At 43.6% G+C, this 24,355-nt stretch overlaps 2 protein-coding genes across 2 annotated transcripts; one reads left to right on the plus strand and one right to left on the minus strand.

Annotated features, from left to right (window-relative positions):
- Positions 1-2,140: 2,140 nt before the first annotated feature.
- Positions 2,141-10,287, minus strand: galr1b (galanin receptor 1b). The gene is made up of 3 exons (XM_034529824.1): positions 9,604-10,287; positions 8,619-8,684; positions 2,141-2,455 (listed from the first exon to the last, which is right to left on the minus strand). Exons 1-3 carry the CDS (start codon positions 10,285-10,287, stop codon positions 2,141-2,143), a joined length of 1,065 nt encoding a protein of 354 aa, XP_034385715.1.
- Positions 10,288-16,520: 6,233 nt separating this feature from the next.
- On the plus strand, positions 16,521-19,406 carry LOC117750045 (chymotrypsin B-like). Its single transcript, XM_034560913.1, has 7 exons — positions 16,521-16,572; positions 16,848-16,951; positions 18,002-18,081; positions 18,440-18,521; positions 18,607-18,787; positions 18,993-19,126; positions 19,245-19,406. Exons 1-7 carry the CDS (start codon positions 16,521-16,523, stop codon positions 19,404-19,406), a joined length of 795 nt encoding a protein of 264 aa, XP_034416804.1.
- Positions 19,407-24,355: the final 4,949 nt, after the last annotated feature.

The following is a 24,355-nucleotide window of genomic DNA, read 5'->3' on the forward strand; positions in this document are numbered from 1 at the left end:
CAGTGCGATGCAGTTCCTTGTTACCTGTCTGCTTCCTCATTGGTCTGCATTGGGGTCCAATCCCCGTTTCAATTGTGAGACTTTCATCAGGACAGACGGCAGAGAGACAACCAGGCACGTTTCCTGGACCACCAGCACAAACAGAACTTCAAACATCTCGTAAGACCGGACCCATTGAATGGAGAGCTGGTTCATTAGATAGTTCTGTGAGAGGGGCGTTGATCTAACACAAGTCTGTATCAGTCCACCAGCGGCTCTGGATCTGACCCATTCACAAGCAGAGAAGTGACACGTCTATAAAACTAGTTTCGACATCAGCGAGGCCTCTTCCTGTGGGATATGTTGTGTACTTGGACTACAGGTTCTACTGGAAGACCAATAGATGGCCCTGTTTACCTTCTTACCTAATAGGCCTTTTCAAAGTGTAAGACACTCCGTTTCAAAGATCAGAATAAGTCATTTATTTGACAAAGTACCTAAATTACCCATCCATCAAATATCTTATCTTATATATTATCCAGGTGTCTGCTAGTGGGGGCAGCAGAAGGGTATACCAGATGTCCCCAAGGCCTTCCCAGACGAGACCAGATGTGTTCTGGATCTACCTTGGGACCACTTCTTAGTTGGAAGTGCTCAGAAACCCTGGAAAGGAACGAGCCCAGAATGTTTTTGATCAGATGTTGAACCACCTGAGCTGGACCCTTTAGACCTGAAGGATAAGAAGTCCAGACTCCTTAAGAACGAAGATCATTCTGTGGCTCACATCTCAAATTGACTGACAATTGCAGAGGGTCTGAATGTAGACGGACTTGTAGATCTAGACCTTTGCTATCTGGTACCGCTGTGTGTTGTGGTGAAGTGGGACTTCATCACAACACTTTGGTAAAACACCTCCATCACTGCTGAGGCCACACCACACAGCCTTTCCATCTCCCTCACTGGTGAACAAGACCCCCGGATACTTGAACCCTCTTGGGATATTGAATCACTCCCAGCCTGTAGGGACCACCAGTTCCTTCAATTCTGACCTCGGAACCGTTACAAAGTAGTCTGTCCTGCTGGCTCTCTGACCCTCTCCAGAGTCTCCAGACACCTGATCCACCTCATTCACTAAACTCTTTATTCTGGGTTCGCAGTCTGGTCTGGATCTGTCCTCTTCAGTTCTGAGAGTCCCTCCTGTGGACAGACATCCTAATAATGGAATCCGGCAGATTAACGCTTTTGTTGACATTAATTTGGTGCTTTCGGTAAACTGAGACCACGATGCTGCATTTTACCGTTAAATAATGACGAGTTCTTGGCTGAGCTTCTAATATTACATGATGTTGTTCTGATATTTACATGAAAATAATAAAAACTGTTGATCATAAGAAAACAGTGAAACAGCCCCATGTAATTTAACATTATATTTACAAAGAAGCCTTCACATTTGTAAAAATATATTAAAGATAAAGATAAATAATCGGACATCATGTCCTTCTCAAACACATTCGTAAACTAAAAACTGCTTAAGCAAGTTATAGAATTACCAATAAAAACTAGAAATCGATATTCTAAAGCGGCACGGTTTTATTTGTTCATGCTTATAATTTAAATATATAAACAAGTTATTTTAAAGTAGATCACTTATTGATCAATCTGTCATTGTTCTAACTTTGATTGTTTCCATCTCTGAAATAGTCAGAAAACTAATTTATATAATCAACACACATCTGAGATCTTTATTATTTACGGAAATGAATGACAGCACACTTTCACTTTCACTTTCACTTCAAATAAATCCAGAGGCAACAGAAAATACTTTTTTACCAACACTTATATATTATATAAATTATTTAATTTGATTCATATATTAGTAGTCAGATTTGGTACTTCATGTAATCAGGACAGATCTAAACCCTCAAATGCACTGAAAGCAAGCTGGAGCGGCTCAGAGGAATCATTAACTTAAGGAGCCTTTTTCACCAGGCGGCCGAGTGCAGGCTGTCAACAGCCAGTCAGCAGCCAATCACATGCTGTCCTGGCGTCATGTGACCCACATCCTGCTGTCTCTGATCTCTGATCAAACACAGCCCTCCCTCTTGTTTGAGCTGAATGAGATCCCGGTGCTCTTCTGGATCTGATCACCTCCCTCAGTCCTTCATATGTTGGAGGTTGAGTGCGTGGTGGAGAAGTTCTCCATGCGTAAATGAACCACCTTGCCTGTGGCCGGCGGTGGGTACAGGAAGCAGGAGAATACCTGGCGACAGGCCTTGCGGAAGTTCTCAGACAGGAAGGCGTAGAGGACGGGGTTGACGCAGGAGTTTCCATACGAAAGGCAGTGGGAGACTATACGAAAGGCGAAGGTGGCCTCGTTCAGGGGGAAGGTGCCAAACTCCACCCACATGGCGATGATGTGGTGGGGCATCCAGCAGATGGTGAAGGCGGCCACGACCAGGAGGACAGTCTGAGCCGTCTGCAGGACGAAAGAGAAGAAACATCAATCTAAATGTGTGTTCTCTCCAAACTCTGACCGGACACTCCCACATGCAGTCAGGACACACCCACATATAATCAGGACACTGCCTCATACAGTCAGGAAACTCCCACATATAATCAGGACACTCCCATATGCAGTCAGGACACAACCACATATAATCAGGACACTCCCACATGCAATCAGGACACTGCCTCATACAGTCAGGACACTCCCACATATAATCAGGACACTCCCACATGCAGTCAGGACACAACCACATATAATCAGGACACTCCCATATGCAATCAGGACACTGCCTCATACAGTCAGGACACTCCCACATATAATCAGGACACTCGCACATGCAGTCAGGACACAACCACATATAATCAGGACACTCCCATATGCAATCAGGACACTGCCTCATACAGTCAGGACACTCCCACATATAATCAGGACACTCCCACATGCAGTCAGGACACAACCACATATAATCAGGACACTCCCATATGCAATCAGGACACTGCCTCATACAGTCAGGACACTCCCACATGCAGTCAGGACACACCCACATATAATCAGGACACTCCCATATGCAGTCAGGACACACCCACATATAATCAGGACACTCCCATATGCAATCAGGACACTGCCTCATACAGTCAGGACACTCCCACATATAATCAGGACACTGGCTCATACAGTCAGGACACTCCCACATATAATCAGGACACTCCCATATGCAGTCAGGACACACCCACATATAATCAGGACACTCCCATATGCAATCAGGACACTGCCTCATACAGTCAGGACACTCCCACATATAATCAGGACACTCCCACATGCAGTCAGGACATACCCACATATAATCAGGACACTCCCATATGCAGTCAGGACACACCCACATATAATCAGGACACTCCCATATGCAATCAGGACACTGGCTCATACAGTCAGGACACTCCCACATATAATCAGGACACTCCCACATGCAGTCAGGACACACCCACATATAATCAGGACACTCCCATATGCAATCAGGACACTGCCTCATACAGTCAGGACACTCCCACATGCAGTCAGGACACACCCACATATAATCAGGACACTCCCATATGCAATCAGGACACTGCCTCATAAAGTCAGGAAACTCCCACATATAATCAGGACACTCCCACATGCAGTCAGGACACACCCACATATAATCAGGACACTCCCATGTGCAATCAGGACACTGCCTCATACAGTCAGGACACTCCCACATGCAGTCAGGACAGAACCACATATAATCAGGACACTGCGTCATACAGTCAGGACACTCCCACATATAATCAGGACACTCCCATATGCAGTCAGGACACACCCACATATAATCAGGACACTCCCATATGCAATCAGGACACTGCCTCATACAGTCAGGACACTCCCACATGCAGTCAGGACACACCCACATATAATCAGGACACTCCCATATGCAATCAGGACACTGCCTCATACAGTCAGGACACTCCCACATATAATCAGGACACTCCCACATGCAGTCAGGACACACCCACATATAAGTCAGGACACTCCCACATATAATCAGGACACTCCCACATGCAGTCAGGACACAACCACATATAATCAGGACACTCCCATATGCAATCAGGACACTGCCTCATACAGTCAGGACACTCCCACATGCAGTCAGGACACACCCACATATAATCAGGACACTCCCATATGCAATCAGGACACTGCCTCATACAGTCAGGACACTCCCACATGCAGTCAGGACACACCCACATATAATCAGGACACTGCGTCATACAGTCAGGACACTCCCACATATAATCAGGACACTCCCATATGCAGTCAGGACACACCCACATATAATCAGGACACTCCCATATGCAATCAGGACACTGCCTCATACAGTCAGGACACTCCCACATATAATCAGGACACTCCCACATGCAGTCAAGACACACCCACATATAATCAGGACACTCCCATATGCAATCAGGACACTGCCTCATACAGTCAGGACACTCCCACATGCAGTCAGGACACACCCACATATAATCAGGACACTCCCATATGCAATCAGGACACTGCCTCATACAGTCAGGAAACTCCCACATATAATCAGGACACTCCCACATATAATCAGGACACTCCCTCATACAGTATGAGGGAGTGGGTATATGTTCATGTACATATACATATACAGATATATACATATACACATATATATATACACATATACACATGTACATATACATACACACATATATATATATATATATATATATATATATATATATACATATACACATATATATATATGTATATTTATATACATACAAAAATATACATATACACGTACATATATATACATACATATACACATATATATATATATATACATATACAAATATATAAACATATATACATACAAATACATACATACATATATATACATACATATATACATATACACATACATATGCATACATACATATATATGTGTATATATATGTATATATACATATACATATATATTACATAAACATACATACAGTGTATAACTGTAACCGCAGGGCTGATGAGTAATATGGGAACATAGAAAGGACTGCGAGAGACTCCGAGGGCCTCTAGTGGACGGTTTGAGCACGGCAGTTGAGATGAGAGAGCCAGAATATCACCCCTCAGAGCTTAAGAGCCAGACCCAATGTGCCCCCCAAACCCTTAAACTTTGAACCCTCGGGGCCTCACTGAGGTCAGCTGGTAAATGGATGAGTTGTAGTTGCAAATGGAATAGAATTGTGGGTAATTATCTTGGGCAAAGTCTGCAGGAATGCGGACTTGAAACACCATGGAGAGGATTTACTGTGTGGAGTCTCATTTAATCCATAACTGAGCTGATGAACATCAGTTAAGGTATTAATGAATAAAGTATTAAGACGTTACTCCGTCTTCTGACTGGGAGGATCTTTTCTATTCTTAGTTCTGCTGTCTAAATATTTACCCAGCAGCCTTTGCTCCTGCTCCACTGACCCGAGGAGCTGATCTGTGATCTGCTGTAACAGTGTGCCGGGTGTACCCCCAACCAGGGTGTTCCCTCCACCAGGGTGTCCCTTCCACCAGGGTGTCTAACCCACAAGGGTGTGCCCTCCACCAGGGTGTCCACTCCACCAGGGTGTGCCCTCCACAAGGGTGTCCACAAGAGTGCCACCCCCACAAGAGTGTCACCTCCACCAGGGTGTGCCCACCACAAAGGTGTCCACAAGAGTGTCACCGCCACCAGGGTGTGACCTCCACCAGGGTGTGCCCTCCACAAGGGTCTCCACAAGAGTGTGCCCTCCACCAGGGTGCCCACTCCACCAGGGTGTGCCCTCCACCAGGGTGTCCACAAGAGTGTCACCCCTGCCAGGGTGTGCCCTCCACAAGAGTGTCACCCCCACTAGGGTGTGCCCTCCACCAGGGTGTCCAGAACAGTGTCTCCCCCACCAGGGTGTCCACAAGAGTGTCTCCCCCACCAGGGTGTGCCCTCCACAAGGGTGTCCACAAGAGTGTCACCCCCACCAGGGTGTGCCCTCCACCAGGGTGTCCCCTCCACAAGGGTGTCCACAAGAGTGTCACACCCACTAGGGTGTGCCCTCCACCAGGGTGTGCCCTCCACAAGGGTCTCCACAAGAGTGTCCCCTCCACCAGGGTGTCCCCTCCACAAGGGTGTCCACAAGAGTGTCACACCCACTAGGGTGTGCCCTCCACAAGAGTGTCCCCTCCACCAGAATGTGCCCTCCACAAAGGTGTCCACAAGAGTGTGCCCTCCACCAGGGCATCCACTCCACCAGGGTGTGCCCTCCACGAGGGTGTCCACAAGAGTGTCACCCCTGCCAGGGTGTGCCCTCCACAAGGATGTGCCCTCCACAAGAGTGTCACCCCCAATAGGCTGTGCCTTCCACCAGGGTGTCCAGAACAGTGTCTCCCCCACCAGGGTGTGCCCTCCACAAGGGTGTGCCCTCCACAAGGGTGTCCACAAGAGTGTCACCCTCACCAGGGTGTGCCCTCCACAAGGGTCTCCACAAGAGTGTCCCCTCCACCAGTGTGTCCCCTCCACAAGGGTGTCTACAAGAGTGTCACGCCCACTAGGGTGTGCCCTCCACCAGGGTGTCCACAAGAGTGTCACCCCACCAGGGTGTGCCCTCTACCAGGGTGTCCACAACAGTGTCTCCCCCACCAGGGTGTCACCTTCACCAGGGTGTGCCCTCCACCAGGGTGTCCACCCCATTAGGGGGGCCTCAGACACCCACAGTCCGTTCAGAAAATAGATCACATTTAAGAAAATGAAGACCAGATCAAACCAGGTTAAAGGGAGCTAGACTAGTTATAAAGGAGCTTGAACCATGTTAAATCAGTTGTAACAGTGTGCCGGGTGTACCCCCAACCAGGGTGTTCCCTCCACCAGGGTGTCCCTTCCACCAGGGTGTCTAACCCACAAGGGTGTGCCCTCCACCAGGGTGTCCACTCCACCAGGGTGTGCCCTCCACAAGGGTGTCCACAAGAGTGCCACCCCCACAAGAGTGTCACCTCCACCAGGGTGTGCCCACCACAAAGGTGTCCACAAGAGTGTCACCGCCACCAGGGTGTGACCTCCACCAGGGTGTGCCCTCCACAAGGGTCTCCACAAGAGTGTGCCCTCCACCAGGGTGCCCACTCCACCAGGGTGTGCCCTCCACCAGGGTGTCCACAAGAGTGTCACCCCTGCCAGGGTGTGCCCTCCACAAGAGTGTCACCCCCACTAGGGTGTGCCCTCCACCAGGGTGTCCAGAACAGTGTCTCCCCCACCAGGGTGTCCACAAGAGTGTCTCCCCCACCAGGGTGTGCCCTCCACAAGGGTGTCCACAAGAGTGTCACCCCCACCAGGGTGTGCCCTCCACCAGGGTGTCCCCTCCACAAGGGTGTCCACAAGAGTGTCACACCCACTAGGGTGTGCCCTCCACCAGGGTGTGCCCTCCACAAGGGTCTCCACAAGAGTGTCCCCTCCACCAGGGTGTCCCCTCCACAAGGGTGTCCACAAGAGTGTCACACCCACTAGGGTGTGCCCTCCACAAGAGTGTCCCCTCCACCAGAATGTGCCCTCCACAAAGGTGTCCACAAGAGTGTGCCCTCCACCAGGGCATCCACTCCACCAGGGTGTGCCCTCCACGAGGGTGTCCACAAGAGTGTCACCCCTGCCAGGGTGTGCCCTCCACAAGGATGTGCCCTCCACAAGAGTGTCACCCCCAATAGGCTGTGCCTTCCACCAGGGTGTCCAGAACAGTGTCTCCCCCACCAGGGTGTGCCCTCCACAAGGGTGTGCCCTCCACAAGGGTGTCCACAAGAGTGTCACCCTCACCAGGGTGTGCCCTCCACAAGGGTCTCCACAAGAGTGTCCCCTCCACCAGTGTGTCCCCTCCACAAGGGTGTCTACAAGAGTGTCACGCCCACTAGGGTGTGCCCTCCACCAGGGTGTCCACAAGAGTGTCACCCCACCAGGGTGTGCCCTCTACCAGGGTGTCCACAACAGTGTCTCCCCCACCAGGGTGTCACCTTCACCAGGGTGTGCCCTCCACCAGGGTGTCCACCCCATTAGGGGGGCCTCAGACACCCACAGTCCGTTCAGAAAATAGATCACATTTAAGAAAATGAAGACCAGATCAAACCAGGTTAAAGGGAGCTAGACTAGTTATAAAGGAGCTTGAACCATGTTAAATCAGTTAGACTTAGACAAGTTAATATACCAGGTTAAATTATGTTAAACCAGAACATGAACAAGAACAAGAACATGAACAAGAACAAGAACAAGAACAAGAACAAGAAAAAGAAAAAGAAAAAGAACAAGAACAAGAACAAGAACATGAACAAGAACAAGAACGTGAACGTGAGCATGAACAAGAACATGAACATGAACATGAACATGAACATGAACATGAACATGAACATGAACATGAACAAGAACAAGAACATGAACAAGAACAAGAACAAGAACAAGAACAAGAACAAGAACAAGAACATGAACATGAACATGAACAAGAACAAGAACAAGAACAAGAACAAGAACAAGAACAAGAACAAGAACAAGAACAAGAACATGAACATGAACATGAACATGAACAAGAAGAACCACCTTTCTTTTGGAGCGCTCAGACTTCCTGGACATGTTCTTCATTTTTTTATGAAGATGAAGCAAAACCTGAAAAAATAAAAAATCAACAGTGTGAATAATAGATAATAAATTAAGAGAAAGAAACACAAGATTACTGACAACTAATAATAACTAATGATAACTTATGACTAATGATAACTTATGACTAATGATAACTTATGATAACTTATAAATAATGATAACTTACGATAACTGATAACTTACGATAACTAATAATTAATGATACCTTATGATAACTTATAACTAATAAGTTGTGATAACTAATGATAACTTATACATGCTAACTCTCTCCAACCTCGCGGCCTTCGCTCGTCCTTTTACTCACTCACATAAAAGGAGGAAGGAAAATAACTCTGAATTTAATATCAATAAGTCTCTTTCTGGATGAGGTCTCTATGAAAAAGTATTTTTGGGCTTGTGTTGTCCTTCCATTGTCTGGCCACTCTGTAAATCAGCTGCTTCCTGTCACAAGTCCAGAGACCTTAATGTGACACAGTATACACACAGACAGAGGTGATGCAAGCCTTCACAATAAGAGCTCTGAGACGCAGTACACGTCAGGACTCTTTTGTTCCTATATTTTATATTTTAACACATGTGGAGAAAAAGAAACCACCATGCAGGATTTATTTCAGGAATGAACGATACCATGTGTCAAAAGTGTTTGGCATTTAATATTCCGGATCATTTCTTCTGTTGGAAAGAAATGTAAGAATATTTAAACAATGTTTGGGGGGAAATAATTGAGATCTGACAATCATTTCATACAATGACATGCGTGTTTTATTTTGAAACCTCACACCGGTGTCTCGGTGTTGGTCTCCGTGCTTGCCCCATGTTTTTACGCACAGACTTTATGGCCGTCGGGACTTTGGTCCCTCTGCGGGGTTATTAATCGTGTTTTACGGCCGCGGGGAGTCCGCCATGGTCGGCTGAACGAGCTGACCTTGGCGTAGCAGCAGCTGATGAGCAGCAGCGGCAGCAGGTACCCGACCAGCAGGATGGTCACCCTGTAGGTGTGTTTGGAGGCTCCGGACCACTTCTCCCAGCAGAAGGTACTGTTGGGGGCGCTGGGGTGGTTGGTCAGGACCTGATGCTGGGCCACCGGCACCGAGCACACCAGGGACAGCGTCCAGATTACGCACACTCCAGCCAGCGCGTTCCGGCGGCTCCGGACGCATGGGGACTTCTTGGAGAGCACCACGGCGATATAGCGGTCCACCGACATGGCCACCAGCGTGAAGATGCTCACCAGCATGCTGACGGTGGAGAAGTAGTGTCCGAACTTGCAGAGGACGGACCCGAACACCCACTCTGGCAGAGAGTAGATGGTGGCCTGGAAGGGCACGCAGAAGAGGAGGAAGCTGAGGTCCGCCACGCTCAGATTCAGAATGAAGATGTTTGTGGGGCTGCTGGAGCGCCTCCCCCCTCCTCCCCCACCAACACCATACTTCACATTTCCCATCACCATCATCACCAGAGAGTTCCCCACCACCCCCACCACAAAGATCAGCCCGAACACAACCGGGACGACCACCACCTCCGGCGCAGAACCGTCGCCGTGCGCCTCAGACCGGTTCGACTCCAGGAGTTCAGCCCAGCCGAAGGACTTGTTTCCCGGCAGCAGCATGTTGGAGCTCCGCGGGGGAGCTGGGTGGTCAGGGCCGAGGCTGGAGGATCTCTAGCAGACCAGGTCCATGATCCGGATCACACACGTCCGTCAACTGAGTGCGTACGCGACAAGCTGTTGGAGACACGTCAAGTTGACTGAAGCATGGGGCACCATTTCCTGTCAAGGGATTTCAAAATAAAACATTGACTGCCAGTGTCTGTCAAACTGTCAATGAGCCAGAACAAGAACAGTTAGTTAGTAGAACCCCAGTTAGTATAGTTAGTAGAACCCCAGTTAGTACAGTTAGTAGAACCCCAGTTAGTACAGTTAGTAGAACCAGTTAGTATAGTTAGTAGAACCAGTTAGTACAGTTAGTAGAACCAGATAGTACAGTTAGTAGAACCAGTTAGTATAGTTAGTAGAACCAGTTAGTATAGTTAGTAGAACCACAGTTAGTACAGTTAGTAGAACCACAGTTAGTACAGTTAGTAGAACCAGTTAGTATAGTTAGTAGAACCAGTTAGTACAGTTAGTAGAACCAGTTAGTATAGTTAGTAGAACCAGTTAGTATAGTTGGTAGAACCAGTTAGTATAGTTAGTAGAACCAGTTAGTATAGTTAGTAGAACCAGTTAGTACAGTTAGTAGAACCACAGTTAGTACAGTTAGTAGAACCAGTTAGTACAGTTAGTAGAACCCCAGTTAGTACAGTTAGTAGAACCAGTTAGTACAGTTAGTAGAACCACAGTTAGTACAGTTAGTAGAACCAGTTAGTACAGTTAGTAGAACCCCAGTTAGTACAGTTAGTAGAACCAGTTAGTATAGTTAGTAGAACCAGTTAGTATAGTTAGTAGAACCAGTTAGTACAGTTAGTAGAACCAGTTAGTATAGTTAGTAGAACCAGATAGTACAGTTAGTAGAACCAGATAGTACAGTTAGTAGAACCAGTTACTATAGTTAGTAGAACCAGTTAGTATAGTTAGTAGAACCAGTTAGTATAGTTAGTAGAACCAGTTAGTACAGTTAGTAGAACCAGTTAGTATAGTTAGTAGAACCAGTTAGTACAGTTAGTAGAACCAGTTAGTATAGTTAGTAGAACCAGTTAGTACAGTTAGTAGAACCAGTTAGTATAGTTAGTAGAACCAGATAGTACAGTTAGTAGAACCAGTTACTATAGTTAGTAGAACCAGTTAGTATAGTTAGTAGAACCAGATAGTACAGTTAGTAGAACCAGATAGTACAGTTAGTAGAACCAGTTAGTATAGTTAGTAGAACCAGTTAGTATAGTTAGTAGAACCAGTTAGTACAGTTAGTAGAACCACAGTTAGTACAGTTAGTAGAACCAGTTAGTATAGTTAGTAGAACCAGTTAGTACAGTTAGTAGAACCCCAGTTAGTACAGTTAGTAGAACCAGTTAGTACAGTTAGTAGAACCAGTTAGTATAGTTAGTAGAACCAGTTAGTACAGTTAGTAGAACCCCAGTTAGTATAGTTAGTAGAACCAGTTAGTACAGTTAGTAGAACCAGTTAGTATAGTTAGTAGAACCAGTTAGTATAGTTAGTAGAACCAGATAGTACAGTTAGTAGAACCAGTTAGTACAGTTAGTAGAACCAGTTAGTATAGTTAGTAGAACCAGTTAGTACAGTTAGTAGAACCAGTTAGTATAGTTAGTAGAACCAGTTAGTATAGTTAGTAGAACCAGTTAGTATAGTTAGTAGAACCACAGTTAGTACAGTTAGTAGAACCAGTTAGTATAGTTAGTAGAACCAGTTAGTACAGTTAGTAGAACCCCAGTTAGTATAGTTAGTAGAACCAGTTAGTACAGTTAGTAGAACCAGTTAGTATAGTTAGTAGAACCAGTTAGTATAGTTAGTAGAACCAGATAGTACAGTTAGTAGAACCAGTTAGTACAGTTAGTAGAACCAGTTAGTATAGTTAGTAGAACCAGATAGTATAGTTAGTAGAACCAGATAGTACAGTTAGTAGAACCAGTTAGTATAGTTAGTAGAACCAGTTAGTATAGTTAGTAGAACCACAGTTAGTACAGTTAGTAGAACCAGTTAGTACAGTTAGTAGAACCAGTTAGTACAGTTAGTAGAACCCCAGTTAGTACAGTTAGTAGAACCAGTTAGTACAGTTAGTAGAACCAGTTAGTATAGTTAGTAGAACCAGTTAGTACAGTTAGTAGAACCAGTTAGTATAGTTAGTAGAACCAGTTAGTACAGTTAGTAGAACCAGTTACTATAGTTAGTAGAACCAGTTAGTATAGTTAGTAGAACCAGTTAGTACAGTTAGTAGAACCAGTTAGTATAGTTAGTAGAACCAGATAGTACAGTTAGTAGAACCAGATAGTACAGTTAGTAGAACCAGTTAGTATAGTTAGTAGAACCAGTTAGTACAGTTAGTAGAACCAGTTAGTATAGTTAGTAGAACCAGTTAGTATAGTTAGTAGAACCAGTTAGTACAGTTAGTAGAACCAGTTAGTATAGTTAGTAGAACCAGTTAGTATAGTTAGTAGAACCAGTTAGTATAGTTAGTAGAACCAGATAGTACAGTTAGTAGAACCAGATAGTACAGTTAGTAGAACCAGTTAGTATAGTTAGTAGAACCAATTAGTATAGTTAGTAGAACCAGTTAGTACAGTTAGTAGAACCAGTTAGTATAGTTAGTAGAACCAGTTAGTACAGTTAGTAGAACCAGTTAGTATAGTTAGTAGAACCAGTTAGTACAGTTAGTAGAACCAGTTAGTATAGTTAGTAGAACCAGATAGTACAGTTAGTAGAACCAGATAGTACAGTTAGTAGAACCAGTTAGTATAGTTAGTAGAACCAGTTAGTACAGTTAGTAGAACCAGTTAGTATAGTTAGTAGAACCAGTTAGTATAGTTAGTAGAACCAGTTAGTACAGTTAGTAGAACCAGTTAGTATAGTTAGTAGAACCAGTTAGTATAGTTAGTAGAACCAGTTAGTATAGTTAGTAGAACCAGATAGTACAGTTAGTAGAACCAGATAGTACAGTTAGTAGAACCAGTTAGTATAGTTAGTAGAACCAGTTAGTATAGTTAGTAGAACCAGTTAGTACAGTTAGTAGAACCAGTTAGTATAGTTAGTAGAACCAGTTAGTACAGTTAGTAGAACCAGTTAGTACAGTTAGTAGAACCAGTTAGTATAGTTAGTAGAACCAGTTAGTATAGTTAGTAGAACCAGATAGTACAGTTAGTAGAACCAGTTAGTATAGTTACTATAGTTATTAGGTAGTTAGACCTCTTAGTAGTTAGTATAGTTATTAGTTAGTATTAAAGATAACAGAAGGTTGGATGAGTTGTTTACAGACAACAGTTTCCTCTCTGATGATGTATGATATTAGATAGTAATAACATGTTTATGACTCTAGTTTCCTCTCTGATGATGTATGATATTAGATAGTAATAACATGTTTATGACTCTAGTTTCCTCTCTGATGATGTATGTTATTAGATAGTAATAACATGTTTATGACTCTAGTTTCCTCTCTGTTGATGTATGTTATTAGATAGTAATAACATGTTTATGACTCTAGTTTCCTCTCTGATGATGTATGTTATTAGATAGTAATAACATGTTTATGACTCTAGTTTCCTCTCTGATGATGTATGTTATTAGATAGTAATAACATGTTTATGACTCTAGTTTCCTCTCTGATGATGTATGATATTAGATAGTAATAACATGTTTTTGACTCTAGTTTCCTCTCTGATGATGTATGATATTAGATAGTAATAACATGTTTATGACTCTAGTTTCCTCTCTGATGATGTATGTTATTAGATAGTAATAACATGTTTATGACTCTAGTTTCCTCTCTGATGATGTATGTTATTAGATAGTAATAACATGTTCATGATAAACTGCTTGGTAAGTTGTCTTTAGGACTTATTGTCTGCATTTGGCTCCACAGTGACAACACAAGCTGCTTCTCCTTCAAACAACCATTCATTTCATGAGATGTGTGTATGGTTTATGTGTGTAAATGTTGTCATGGTGATGTGTTGTGTTTGATGAGAGGCAGCAGCTGATGAGTCTTTTGGTGTTATCTACTTTTACTTTTTTACTTTTTTAAGGACGACTTTTCAAACCACTTTGCTAGTTTTTGGAGAAACCTTCAAGGTTGGGCTAAAGATAAAACAAGAGACCCTGTCCCTGTCCACCAAACCAATGGGTTGGAGTTCAGGACACATTTGACAGCATACCCAGTCAGTCGAGTCATGTGATTTGGGTAACTTCCTGTTCAGCTTTCTTTTCTTTACTAATTCAGATTTACAGAATTACAGAAACTTGCTGTTAATAAATGTGTTTTGGACTGCTCCTGCGAATCCAGACACCTCTAGTCGGCCTCTTGTTTGACTGAGGATGAATCATTAGTGTCATTTATTAGTTCACTGATCTCTACATTCACTTCATCACTTCCTGAAACAAAGGAAACTTCTGAATGAAACTAAAGACACCAATGAGGCGTTTGATGAGCAGCTGGAAACCAACTCAGTCACGACGTGTTCTGACACCTGTCGACACGGACCAATCACCAGCCGGTATCCAAGAGGTGGGCGTTGCTTTGTGGACCGCCGTTTCAGAGCCTGGAGTTCGGCTGACACCATCTTGAGTTGTTTTCAACCAGAAGAGACACGAGAGGGCGGAGCTACAACGTGAGGCAAACTGTCAATCACGAGGTAGCCCCGCCCTAAAGCAGAGGAGTCGCCCCCTGATGGACAGTAGAGAGAATGCAGCTTTAGGATGCTTCAGCTTCACTTTCCAGAACCGGCCAATCACAGTTGTCCTCCTCCTGCTGCACAGACCAATCAGTGACCAGCTGCAGGGGAAGGTGGCTGCCCGCCAGCTGCAGACATTCCCACGAGGTGTCACAGTTGTTTATTCAAAGTGATGTCGTCCACCATGTTGAGAATTAACATATTGCCGACAGCTGTTAGCGCTGTTAGCAGCATTAGCTGCTCGTCAGCGTGGAGGCACTAGACAGCCTCTGAAGTTCACCTTTAAAGAACCGTAACGCCTCATTAACGTGTTGATGTGAATCTTTATGTGTTTATCCAACAAACAAAGAGTCACATGTTCTGATGTCTGAAAACGTTACAAATCATGTCAATTTAAGTTTGATACACAAAAACATTCTGTTCCGTCTTCACAGAAAACAACTTCATAAAGTTCATTTAGGAAAAGGTCGTCGATTGGGTTCAAATTACTCCAGAAGGACGAATAGTAAATATACAGTATATATGTAGAGATATATATGTATAATATATATATATAGGTATATATATAGGTATATATATAGGTATATATATATATACATATATAGGTATATATATAGGTATATATATATACCTATATATAGGTATATATATAGGTATATATATAGGTATATATATATATATATATACATATATATACCTATATATATACCTATATATAGGTATATATATACCTATATATACGTATATATATATATATATGTATATATATACGTATATATATATACCTATATATATAGGTCTATATATATACCTATATATATAGGTATATATATACCTATATATATACATATATATATATACGTATATATATATACGTATATATATATACGTATATATATACGTATATATATATACGTATGTATATATACGTATATATATATGTATATATAGGTATATATAGACCTATATATAGGTATATATAGACCTATATATACGTATATATATGTATATATACGTATATATATATGTATATATATACGTATATATATACCTATATATATAGGTATATATATACCTATATATATAGGTATATATATACCTATGTATATAGGTATATATATACCTATATATATACATATATATATATACGTATATATACATACGTATATATATATACCTATATATATATACGTATATATGTACATATACGTATATATATACATATATATATATACGTATATATATATATATACGTATATATATATATACGTATATATATATATACGTATATATATATATACGTAATAAAAGACGAGCTGGTCGTCAGCAGCCAATCAGAGAGCTGCTGTTTGGGGCGTGTGACCCGTGAGAACGCCCCACGGCCTCTGGCCTGATAACCAGCTGGACCGACCAGCGGACGCTCTGATTGGCCGAGGCCCCGCAGACCTGTGGATAAAAGAGCAGCTCGTCCTCCAGCACACCATCATCATCCTCCTCCTCTTCCTCACCATGGCCTTCCTCTGGATCGTGTCCTGCCTCGCCTTCGTCAGCGCCGCCTACGGTGAGAACAGGAGTCAATTCATTCATATTTTAGTCCATGAAAACATCAACAGGAGGAGAAATGTTTCATGATGAACACGAGATGGTAGAACAACAGAAGATACAGGTTATGTCTTCTGAGTATTGATATTATTAAGCTGCAGTTCTCTCTGGTTGATTTATTGGAGTGATAATAAATAAAACAATCAAACAACACACATTTAGAATCAAAACAATAACCAAAGTATAACATAATATATCATAGAATAGTCCTTTAAAGTGCTGTGGTCCTCTCAGGCTGCGGCTCCCCCGCCATCGCCCCCGAGGTGACCGGCCACGCCCGCATCGTCAACGGCGAGGAGGCGGTGCCTCACTCCTGGCCCTGGCAGGTGTCGCTGCAGGTGAGGCCTTCTTCTTCTTCTGTTCCTCTGCTCTTCTTCAGCTGTTCTTCAGGACTCAGTTCACTTTGTTCTTCTTCTTCTTCTTCTTCTGTTCCTCTGCTCTTCTTCAGCTGTTCTTCAGGACTCAGTTCACTTTGTTCTTCTTCTTCTTCTTCTTCTTCTGTTCCTCTGCTCTTCTTCAGCTGTTCTTCAGGACTCAGTTCACTTTGTTCTTCTTCTTCTTCTTCTTCTTCTGTTCCTCTGCTCTTCTTCAGCTGTTCTTCAGGACTCAGTTCACTTTGTTCTTCTTCTTCTTCTTCTTCTTCTGTTCCTCTGCTCTTCTTCAGCTGTTCTTCAGGACTCAGTTCACTTTGTTCTTCTTCTTCTTCTGTTCCTCTGCTCTTCTTCAGCTGTTCTTCAGGACTCAGTTCACTTTGTTCTTCTTCTTCTTCTTCTTCTGTTCCTCTGCTCTTCTTCAGCTGTTCTTCAGGACTCAGTTCACTTTGTTCTTCTTCTTCTTTTGTTCCTCTGCTTTTCTTCAGCTGTTCTTCAGGACTCAGTTCACTTTGTTCTTCTTCTTCTTCTGTTCCTCTGCTCTTCTTCAGCTGTTCTTCAGGACTCAGTTCACTTTGTTCTTCTTCTTCTTCTTCTTCTGTTCCTCTGCTCTTCTTCAGCTGTTCTTCAGGACTCAGTTCACTTTGTTCTTCTTCTTCTTCTTCTTCTTCTTCTGTTCCTCTGCTCTTCTTCAGCTGTTCTTCAGGACTCAGTTCACTTTGTTCTTCTTCTTCTTCTTCTTCTGTTCCTCTGCTCTTCTTCAGCTGTTCTTCAGGACTCAGTTCACTTTGTTCTTCTTCTTCTTCTTCTTCTTCTTCTGTTCCTCTGCTCTTCTTCAGCTGTTCTTCAGGACTCAGTTCACTTTGTTCTTCTTCTTCTTATTCTTTTGTTCCTCTGCTCTTCTTCAGCTGTTCTTCAGGACTCAGTTCACTTTGTTCTTCTTCTTCTTCTTTTGTTCCTCTGCTCTTCTTCAGCTGTTCTTCAGGACTCCGTTCACTTTGTTTGTTTCTCTCTCAGCAATCCAACGGCTTCCACTTCTGTGGAGGATCTCTGATCAACGAGAACTGGGTGGTGACCGCCGCCCACTGCAACGTCAGGTGAGCTCAGCTTCCTGTCTGTGTCTCGTGGCTTCCTGCTGGACTTTAAAACTACAGACATGTGATGTCATCAGGGATTCTCTGTAGTTTTTATCAAACTAACGAAATAGAGGGAGGGATTGAGTCAGAATGAAGCACAGCGTGATGATGATGATGATGATGATGATGATGTTGATGAGTTCATTGATCAGGATGTTAGTAGAAACATTCATAGCTGGTCTGATTACGTCATTAAAGTCAACCGGATGGCGTTCTTTAGTCTCGTGTTTACCAGAGAAAGGAAACTGGATGCTTCTCCGTGTGATTTGTGTGAAGCGGCGCTTTGAAGAGGTACTTCCTGTTTCCTGTTTCCTGTTAGGACCTACCACGTGGTGATCGCCGGAGAGCACGATAAGGGTTACGGCTCCAACGAGAACGTCCAGCGTCTGAAGCCCGCCAGGGTGAGAAGAACCGCCCGTCGGCCAATCAGGTTTCAGAACCCCTGGTTCTTCTCTGCACTAACCCCTCCCCCTCCCGCTCCCCCAGGTGTTCACCCACCCCGGCTGGAACCCCAGAACCATCAGCAACGACATCTCCCTCATCAAGCTGGCCAGCCCCGCCCGCCTGGGAACCAACGTGTCCCCCGTCTGCCTCGCCGAGGCCACCGACAACTTCCCCGCCGGCATGACCTGCGTGACCAGCGGATGGGGTCTGACCCGCTACAACGGTGAGATTCAGGACTCGCGAGACCCTCATATTCATCGTGATGAAATATTAAGAGAATCTAAACAAACTGTTTTCATAAAGGAACCGTTTTGGTCTAAAATGATGTACTGCAACAACAGTGCTTTTACTCTGAAAGGGCAGGAGGATAAGTGTCTGAGTGTGTGTGTGTGTGTGTGTGTGTGTGTGTGTGTGTGTGCCTCCCACAGCTCCCAGTACTCCCAACAAGCTGCAGCAGGCTTCCCTTCCCCTGATGTCCAACGAGCAGTGCAAGAGGACCTGGGGCAACCAGATCTCCAGCGTGATGATCTGTGCCGGAGCAGCCGGAGCCACTTCCTGCATGGTGAGGCCCCGCCCACTTCCTGTCTCGCTCAGATCCTTTTATTTCCAATCGTTATCGTTATCTTAAACACCTGCTCGTCATTTGCTATTGTTTATTACTGTGCGTGTTGTTGTTTCAGGGCGACTCTGGCGGCCCCCTGGTGTGTCAGATGAACAACGCCTGGTCTCTGGTCGGCATCGTCTCCTGGGGAAGCAGCCGCTGCTCCACCTCCACTCCGGCCGTCTACGCCCGCGTCACCGAGCTCCGCGGCTGGGTCGACCAGATCCTCGCTGCCAACTAAGCGCCCAGAGGACAATGGATGGAAATAAAAATACTGAACATCACTGATTGTGTTGCTTGTTTTTGTCTCATTACTGCAAATATGACCAAGTTGATTAGCGGACTTAATCCATGACAATCCTAAACCTAAACTAAACTACAACTCCTTTGAAAGCCTTGTTCTTAGTCTTTCACATCCAATTCTATTTGTTATACTGTACCGGCCACCAGGTCCATATTCAGAGTTTATATCTGAATGTTCAGAGTTTCTATCAAGTTTAGTTCTTAAAACTGATAAGGTTATTATTGTAGGAGATTTTAATATTCATGTGGATATTGATAATGATTGCCTTAGTGCTGCATTTATCTCATTGTTGGACTTGATTGGCTTCTGTCAGAGAGTACAGAAACCCACTCACTGCTTTGGCCACACCCTCCACCTTGTTCTTACATATGGCATTGACATTGAGCATTTGGAGGTCTTCCCACAGAACCCTCTTCTGTCAGACCATTACCTCATAACTTTTGAGTTTATACTCCCGGAGTGTACACCGTTAGTCAAAAGTTTCTACACCAGATGTCTAACTGACAGTGCTGTAGCTAAATTTAAAGAAGCGATTCCTTCTGCATTTGATTCAATACCACGTCTCAATGTGACGGAGGACTCCTGTGATAACTTTAGTCCGTCCCAGATTGATCATCTTGTCGATAGTGCTACAGGCTCACTGAGAATGACACTAGACTCGATAGCCCCACTGAAGAAAAAGACAGTGAGGCAAAGGAGGTTTGCTCCCTGGTATAACCCTCAGACCCACGACCTAAAGCAAACTTCACGAAAGCTTTAAAGCATATGGCGTTCCACCAATCTGGAAGAATCACGCTTAGTTTGGAGAGATAGTCTTAAAACATATAAAAAGGCTCTCCGTAATGCCAGAGCAGCCTATTACTCATCAGTAATAGAGAAAAATAAGAACAACCCCAGGGTTCTCTTTAGCACTGTAGCCAGGCTGACAGAGAGTCACAGCTCTGTGGAGCCGTGTATTCCTATAGACCTCAGTAGTAATGACTTCATGAACTTCTTCAATGAAAAGATTTGAACTATTAGAGGCAAGATTGATGATCTCTTGCCCTCAACTACTGCCGATCTGTCATCAAGAGGAGTGGCCTTGGAAACGGCTGTATGCCCTGGTGTATATTTGGATAGCTTTTCTCCCATTAACCTAGACCAATTGTCCTCAACGGTTTCTACTTCTAAACCGTCTACCTGTCTCTTGGACCCCATCCCAACGAGGCTGCTTAAAGACGTGTTGCCTTTAATTGGCACCTCTCTGTTGGATATTGTTGATGTGTCTTTGCTAACAGGCCATGTACCACATTCCTTCAAAGTAGCTGTAATTAAACCTCTCCTGAAGAAGACCACTCTTAATCCAGAGGTGTTGGCTAACTACAGACCGATCTCTAACCTTCCCTTCCTCTCTAAGATCCTTGAGAAAGTAGGACTCATCTCTGTATTGGTCTTGTTAGACCTTAGTGCTGATAAAGGACTCATCTCTGTACTGGTCTTGTTAGACCTTAGTGCTGATAAAGGACTCATCTCTGTACTGGTCTTGTTAGACCTTAGTGCTGATAAAGGACTCATCTCTGTACTGGTATTATTAGACCTTAGTGCTGATAAAGGACTCATCTCTGTACTGGTCTTGTTAGACCTTAGTGCTGATAAAGGACTCATCTCTGTACTGGTCTTGTTAGACCTTAGTGCTGATAAAGGACTCATCTCTGTACTGGTCTTGTTAGACCTTAGTGCTGCGTTCGACACCATTGATCATGACATCCTATTACAGAGACTGGATCAGTCGATTGGCATTTCAGGTACCGCACTAAGTTGGTTTAAATCCTATTCATCAGATCAATCTCAGTTTGTATTTGTAAACGATGAAGCCTCAATGACCACCAACGTTAATCACGGAGTTCCACAAGGTTCTGTGCTTGGACCAATTTTATTTACCTTATATATGCTTCCTTTGGGCAATATTATCAGGAAACACTGCATAAACTTTAATTGCTATGCAGACGATACTCAATTATATCTATCGATCAAACCAGAGGAGACCAACCAGCTCGCTAAAATTCAAGAATGTCTTAAAGACATAAAAACATGGATGACCTGCAACTTCCTGATGTTAAACTCAGACAAAACTGAAGTTATTTTACTGGCCCTGAACACCTCAGAGATCAATTATCTGGTGATGTGGTTTCTGTAGATGCCATTTCCCTGGCATCCAACACCACTGTAAAGAATCTCTAGTTATCTTTGACCGAGACTTGTCCTTTAACTCCCACGTGAAGCAAATCTCAAGGATTGCATTTTTTCATCTACGTAACATTTCAAAAATCAGGCACATCTTGTCTCAAAAAGATGCAGAAAAGCTGGTTCACACGTTTGTTACTTCCAGACTAGATTACTGCAACTTCTTATTATCAGGCTGCTCTAATAAGTCTCTTAAATCCCTCCAGTTGATCCAGAATGCTGCAGCTCGTGTACTCACAAAAACTAAGAAAAGAGATCACATGACTCCTGTATTAGCTGCTCTGCACTGGCTCCCTGTAAAATCAAGAATCACATTTAAAATTCTTCTCCTCACCTACAAAGCCTTGATTGGTGATGCACCATCATATCTTAAGGAGCTTGTAGTACCATATTGCCCCACTAGAGAGCTGCGCTCACTAAATGCGGGGCTACTTGTGGTTCCTAGAGTCCTAAAAAGTAGGATGGGAGCAAGAGCCTTCAGTTATCAAGCTCCTCTTTTATGGAACCAGCTTCCACTTTCAGTCCGGGAGGCAGACACAGTCACCTCATTTAAGAATAGACTTAAGACTTTCCTCTTTAATAGTCCTTATAGTTAGGGCTGAATCAGGTTTGCCCTGGTCCAGCCCCTTGATATGCTGCTATAGGCTTATAGGCTGCTGGGGGATGTTTTAGGATACACTGAGCACCTCTCTCCTCTTCTCTCTCTCCTTATGGATGAATTTACATCTCTCCATTGCACCTTATTAACTCTGCTTCCTCCCCGGAGTCGTTGTGACTTCACATCTCATAGGGTCCATTGGACCTGGAGGTGTCTGATGCTGGTGAGCCGGCCTCCCATTGGCCCTGTTTTCTCTTCATTTGAAATATGCGCCGCTCTGCAGACAGCAGACTTGTCCGTGTCTGTGATTGGTCAGAGGCTGCAAACCCCGCCCCCTTCATGTGAGCGTCTCATAAGCAGCTTTGTTTAGCAGGATCCCGCGTGGAAGGGTTAGTTATTAAAACCAGATGACAAAAAGATATCTTGGCTATGTTGAACTTGTTGTAAAGGCCCCTGGAGCAGCTACACTAGGAGAACATGGCTGAGACCCCCCATGACTTAAAGCCGGGGTTCACTTGGTTTTATGGTTCCATTGTCTACTCCGCGTGTTTCACAAATCCTTAAATATAACAATAACTCATTGAAATCGGTTTACTGGTTAATAGAGAGGTTGTTTCCTTATGTTTGATACCTGTGCAATTCATTTTGGGTCTCTTCCATCCCAGTAATAGATTACTTACTGAGCTACTCTGCTGTCGTTTATGTCATTCATTCAATTATGGATTAATGAAAGGTCATTGATATGTTCAATAGATAATTCATAATTCATGCCGTGCACTTTAAGTTGTGTATCCTTCACATGAGCTACCTGTGTAACCTGTGAGTATCTCCACATGAATCATTACTATGAATTATTAATGCCACAAGGAAACGTCCTGCATTGATAATTACTCTCCAATAAAAGTACAAATGATGTCACTCGTCACATGATCAGTTTTAATGTTGAGACACAATCCCATAAAACAACAACATTATGAACTTCAGTCTGTTGTTTCTTTGGTCCCGGTTCAAGTGGTTCTGGTCTTGGTTCAGGTGGTTCTGGTTGTGGATCAGGTGGTTCAGATTCAGGATCAGGTCTGGATGGTTTTGGCCCAGACGCAGGTGCAGCCGACGGCCACAGAGCGGTACGACACCGTGAAGCAGCGCACTCGAGCCTGCCGGTTCAGGACCAGGACGTTCTGGTAGATGGGGACCGAGATCAGGTCCAGTCCCCCGTCGAGACCGGAACAGAAGCTGCTGCTGCACTCGGCCTCCCAGAGGGTGGAGGGGATCCGGGTCCACGACGTAGACGACCTGAACCAACAACAGCAATGGAGTCGTAGTGTTAGAGGAGCGGAGCGGTCGGTTTGATCCAGAACCAACTAAAAGGTTTCAGTCCAAATAATAATACAACATAAATAATAATAGTATTATTACAGAATAATAAGTAATAAATAATCATGTTATTATTAAATAATAAAAAATAATAATATCATTAAATAATAATAAGTAATACATATTATTATTATTATTAATAATTATTATTATTATTATTATGTTTAAGTGATCTGAAGGAAGAGTATTGATAACGCAACGATACCAGTGTGTTATCAATACTTTACTATGTTTAAAGCACACATATTGACACTAACACACACTCACACAAACACACAAAGACACAACTACACACAAACACACAAACACACACACACATAAAAAACAACTGCACACATATACAAAACACACACAAAGACACAACTACACACACATACACACAGACATAAATACAACTGCACACACATAGACACACACACACACACAAAGACACAACTACACACAAACACACACACACATAAAAAACAACTGCACACACATAGACACAAACACACACACACACACAAAGACACAACTACACACAAACACACACGCACAAAGACACAACTACACACGAACACACACACACACATAAAAACAACTGCACACATATAGACAAAACACACACAAAGAGACAACTACACGCACACACACACACACATGAATACAACTGCACACACATAGACAAAACACACACATAGACACAAAGACA

The sequence above is a fragment of the Cyclopterus lumpus genome, chromosome 3 (genome assembly GCF_009769545.1).
Source record: "Cyclopterus lumpus isolate fCycLum1 chromosome 3, fCycLum1.pri, whole genome shotgun sequence".
In the NCBI taxonomy this organism is placed as follows: domain Eukaryota; kingdom Metazoa; phylum Chordata; class Actinopteri; order Perciformes; family Cyclopteridae; genus Cyclopterus; species Cyclopterus lumpus.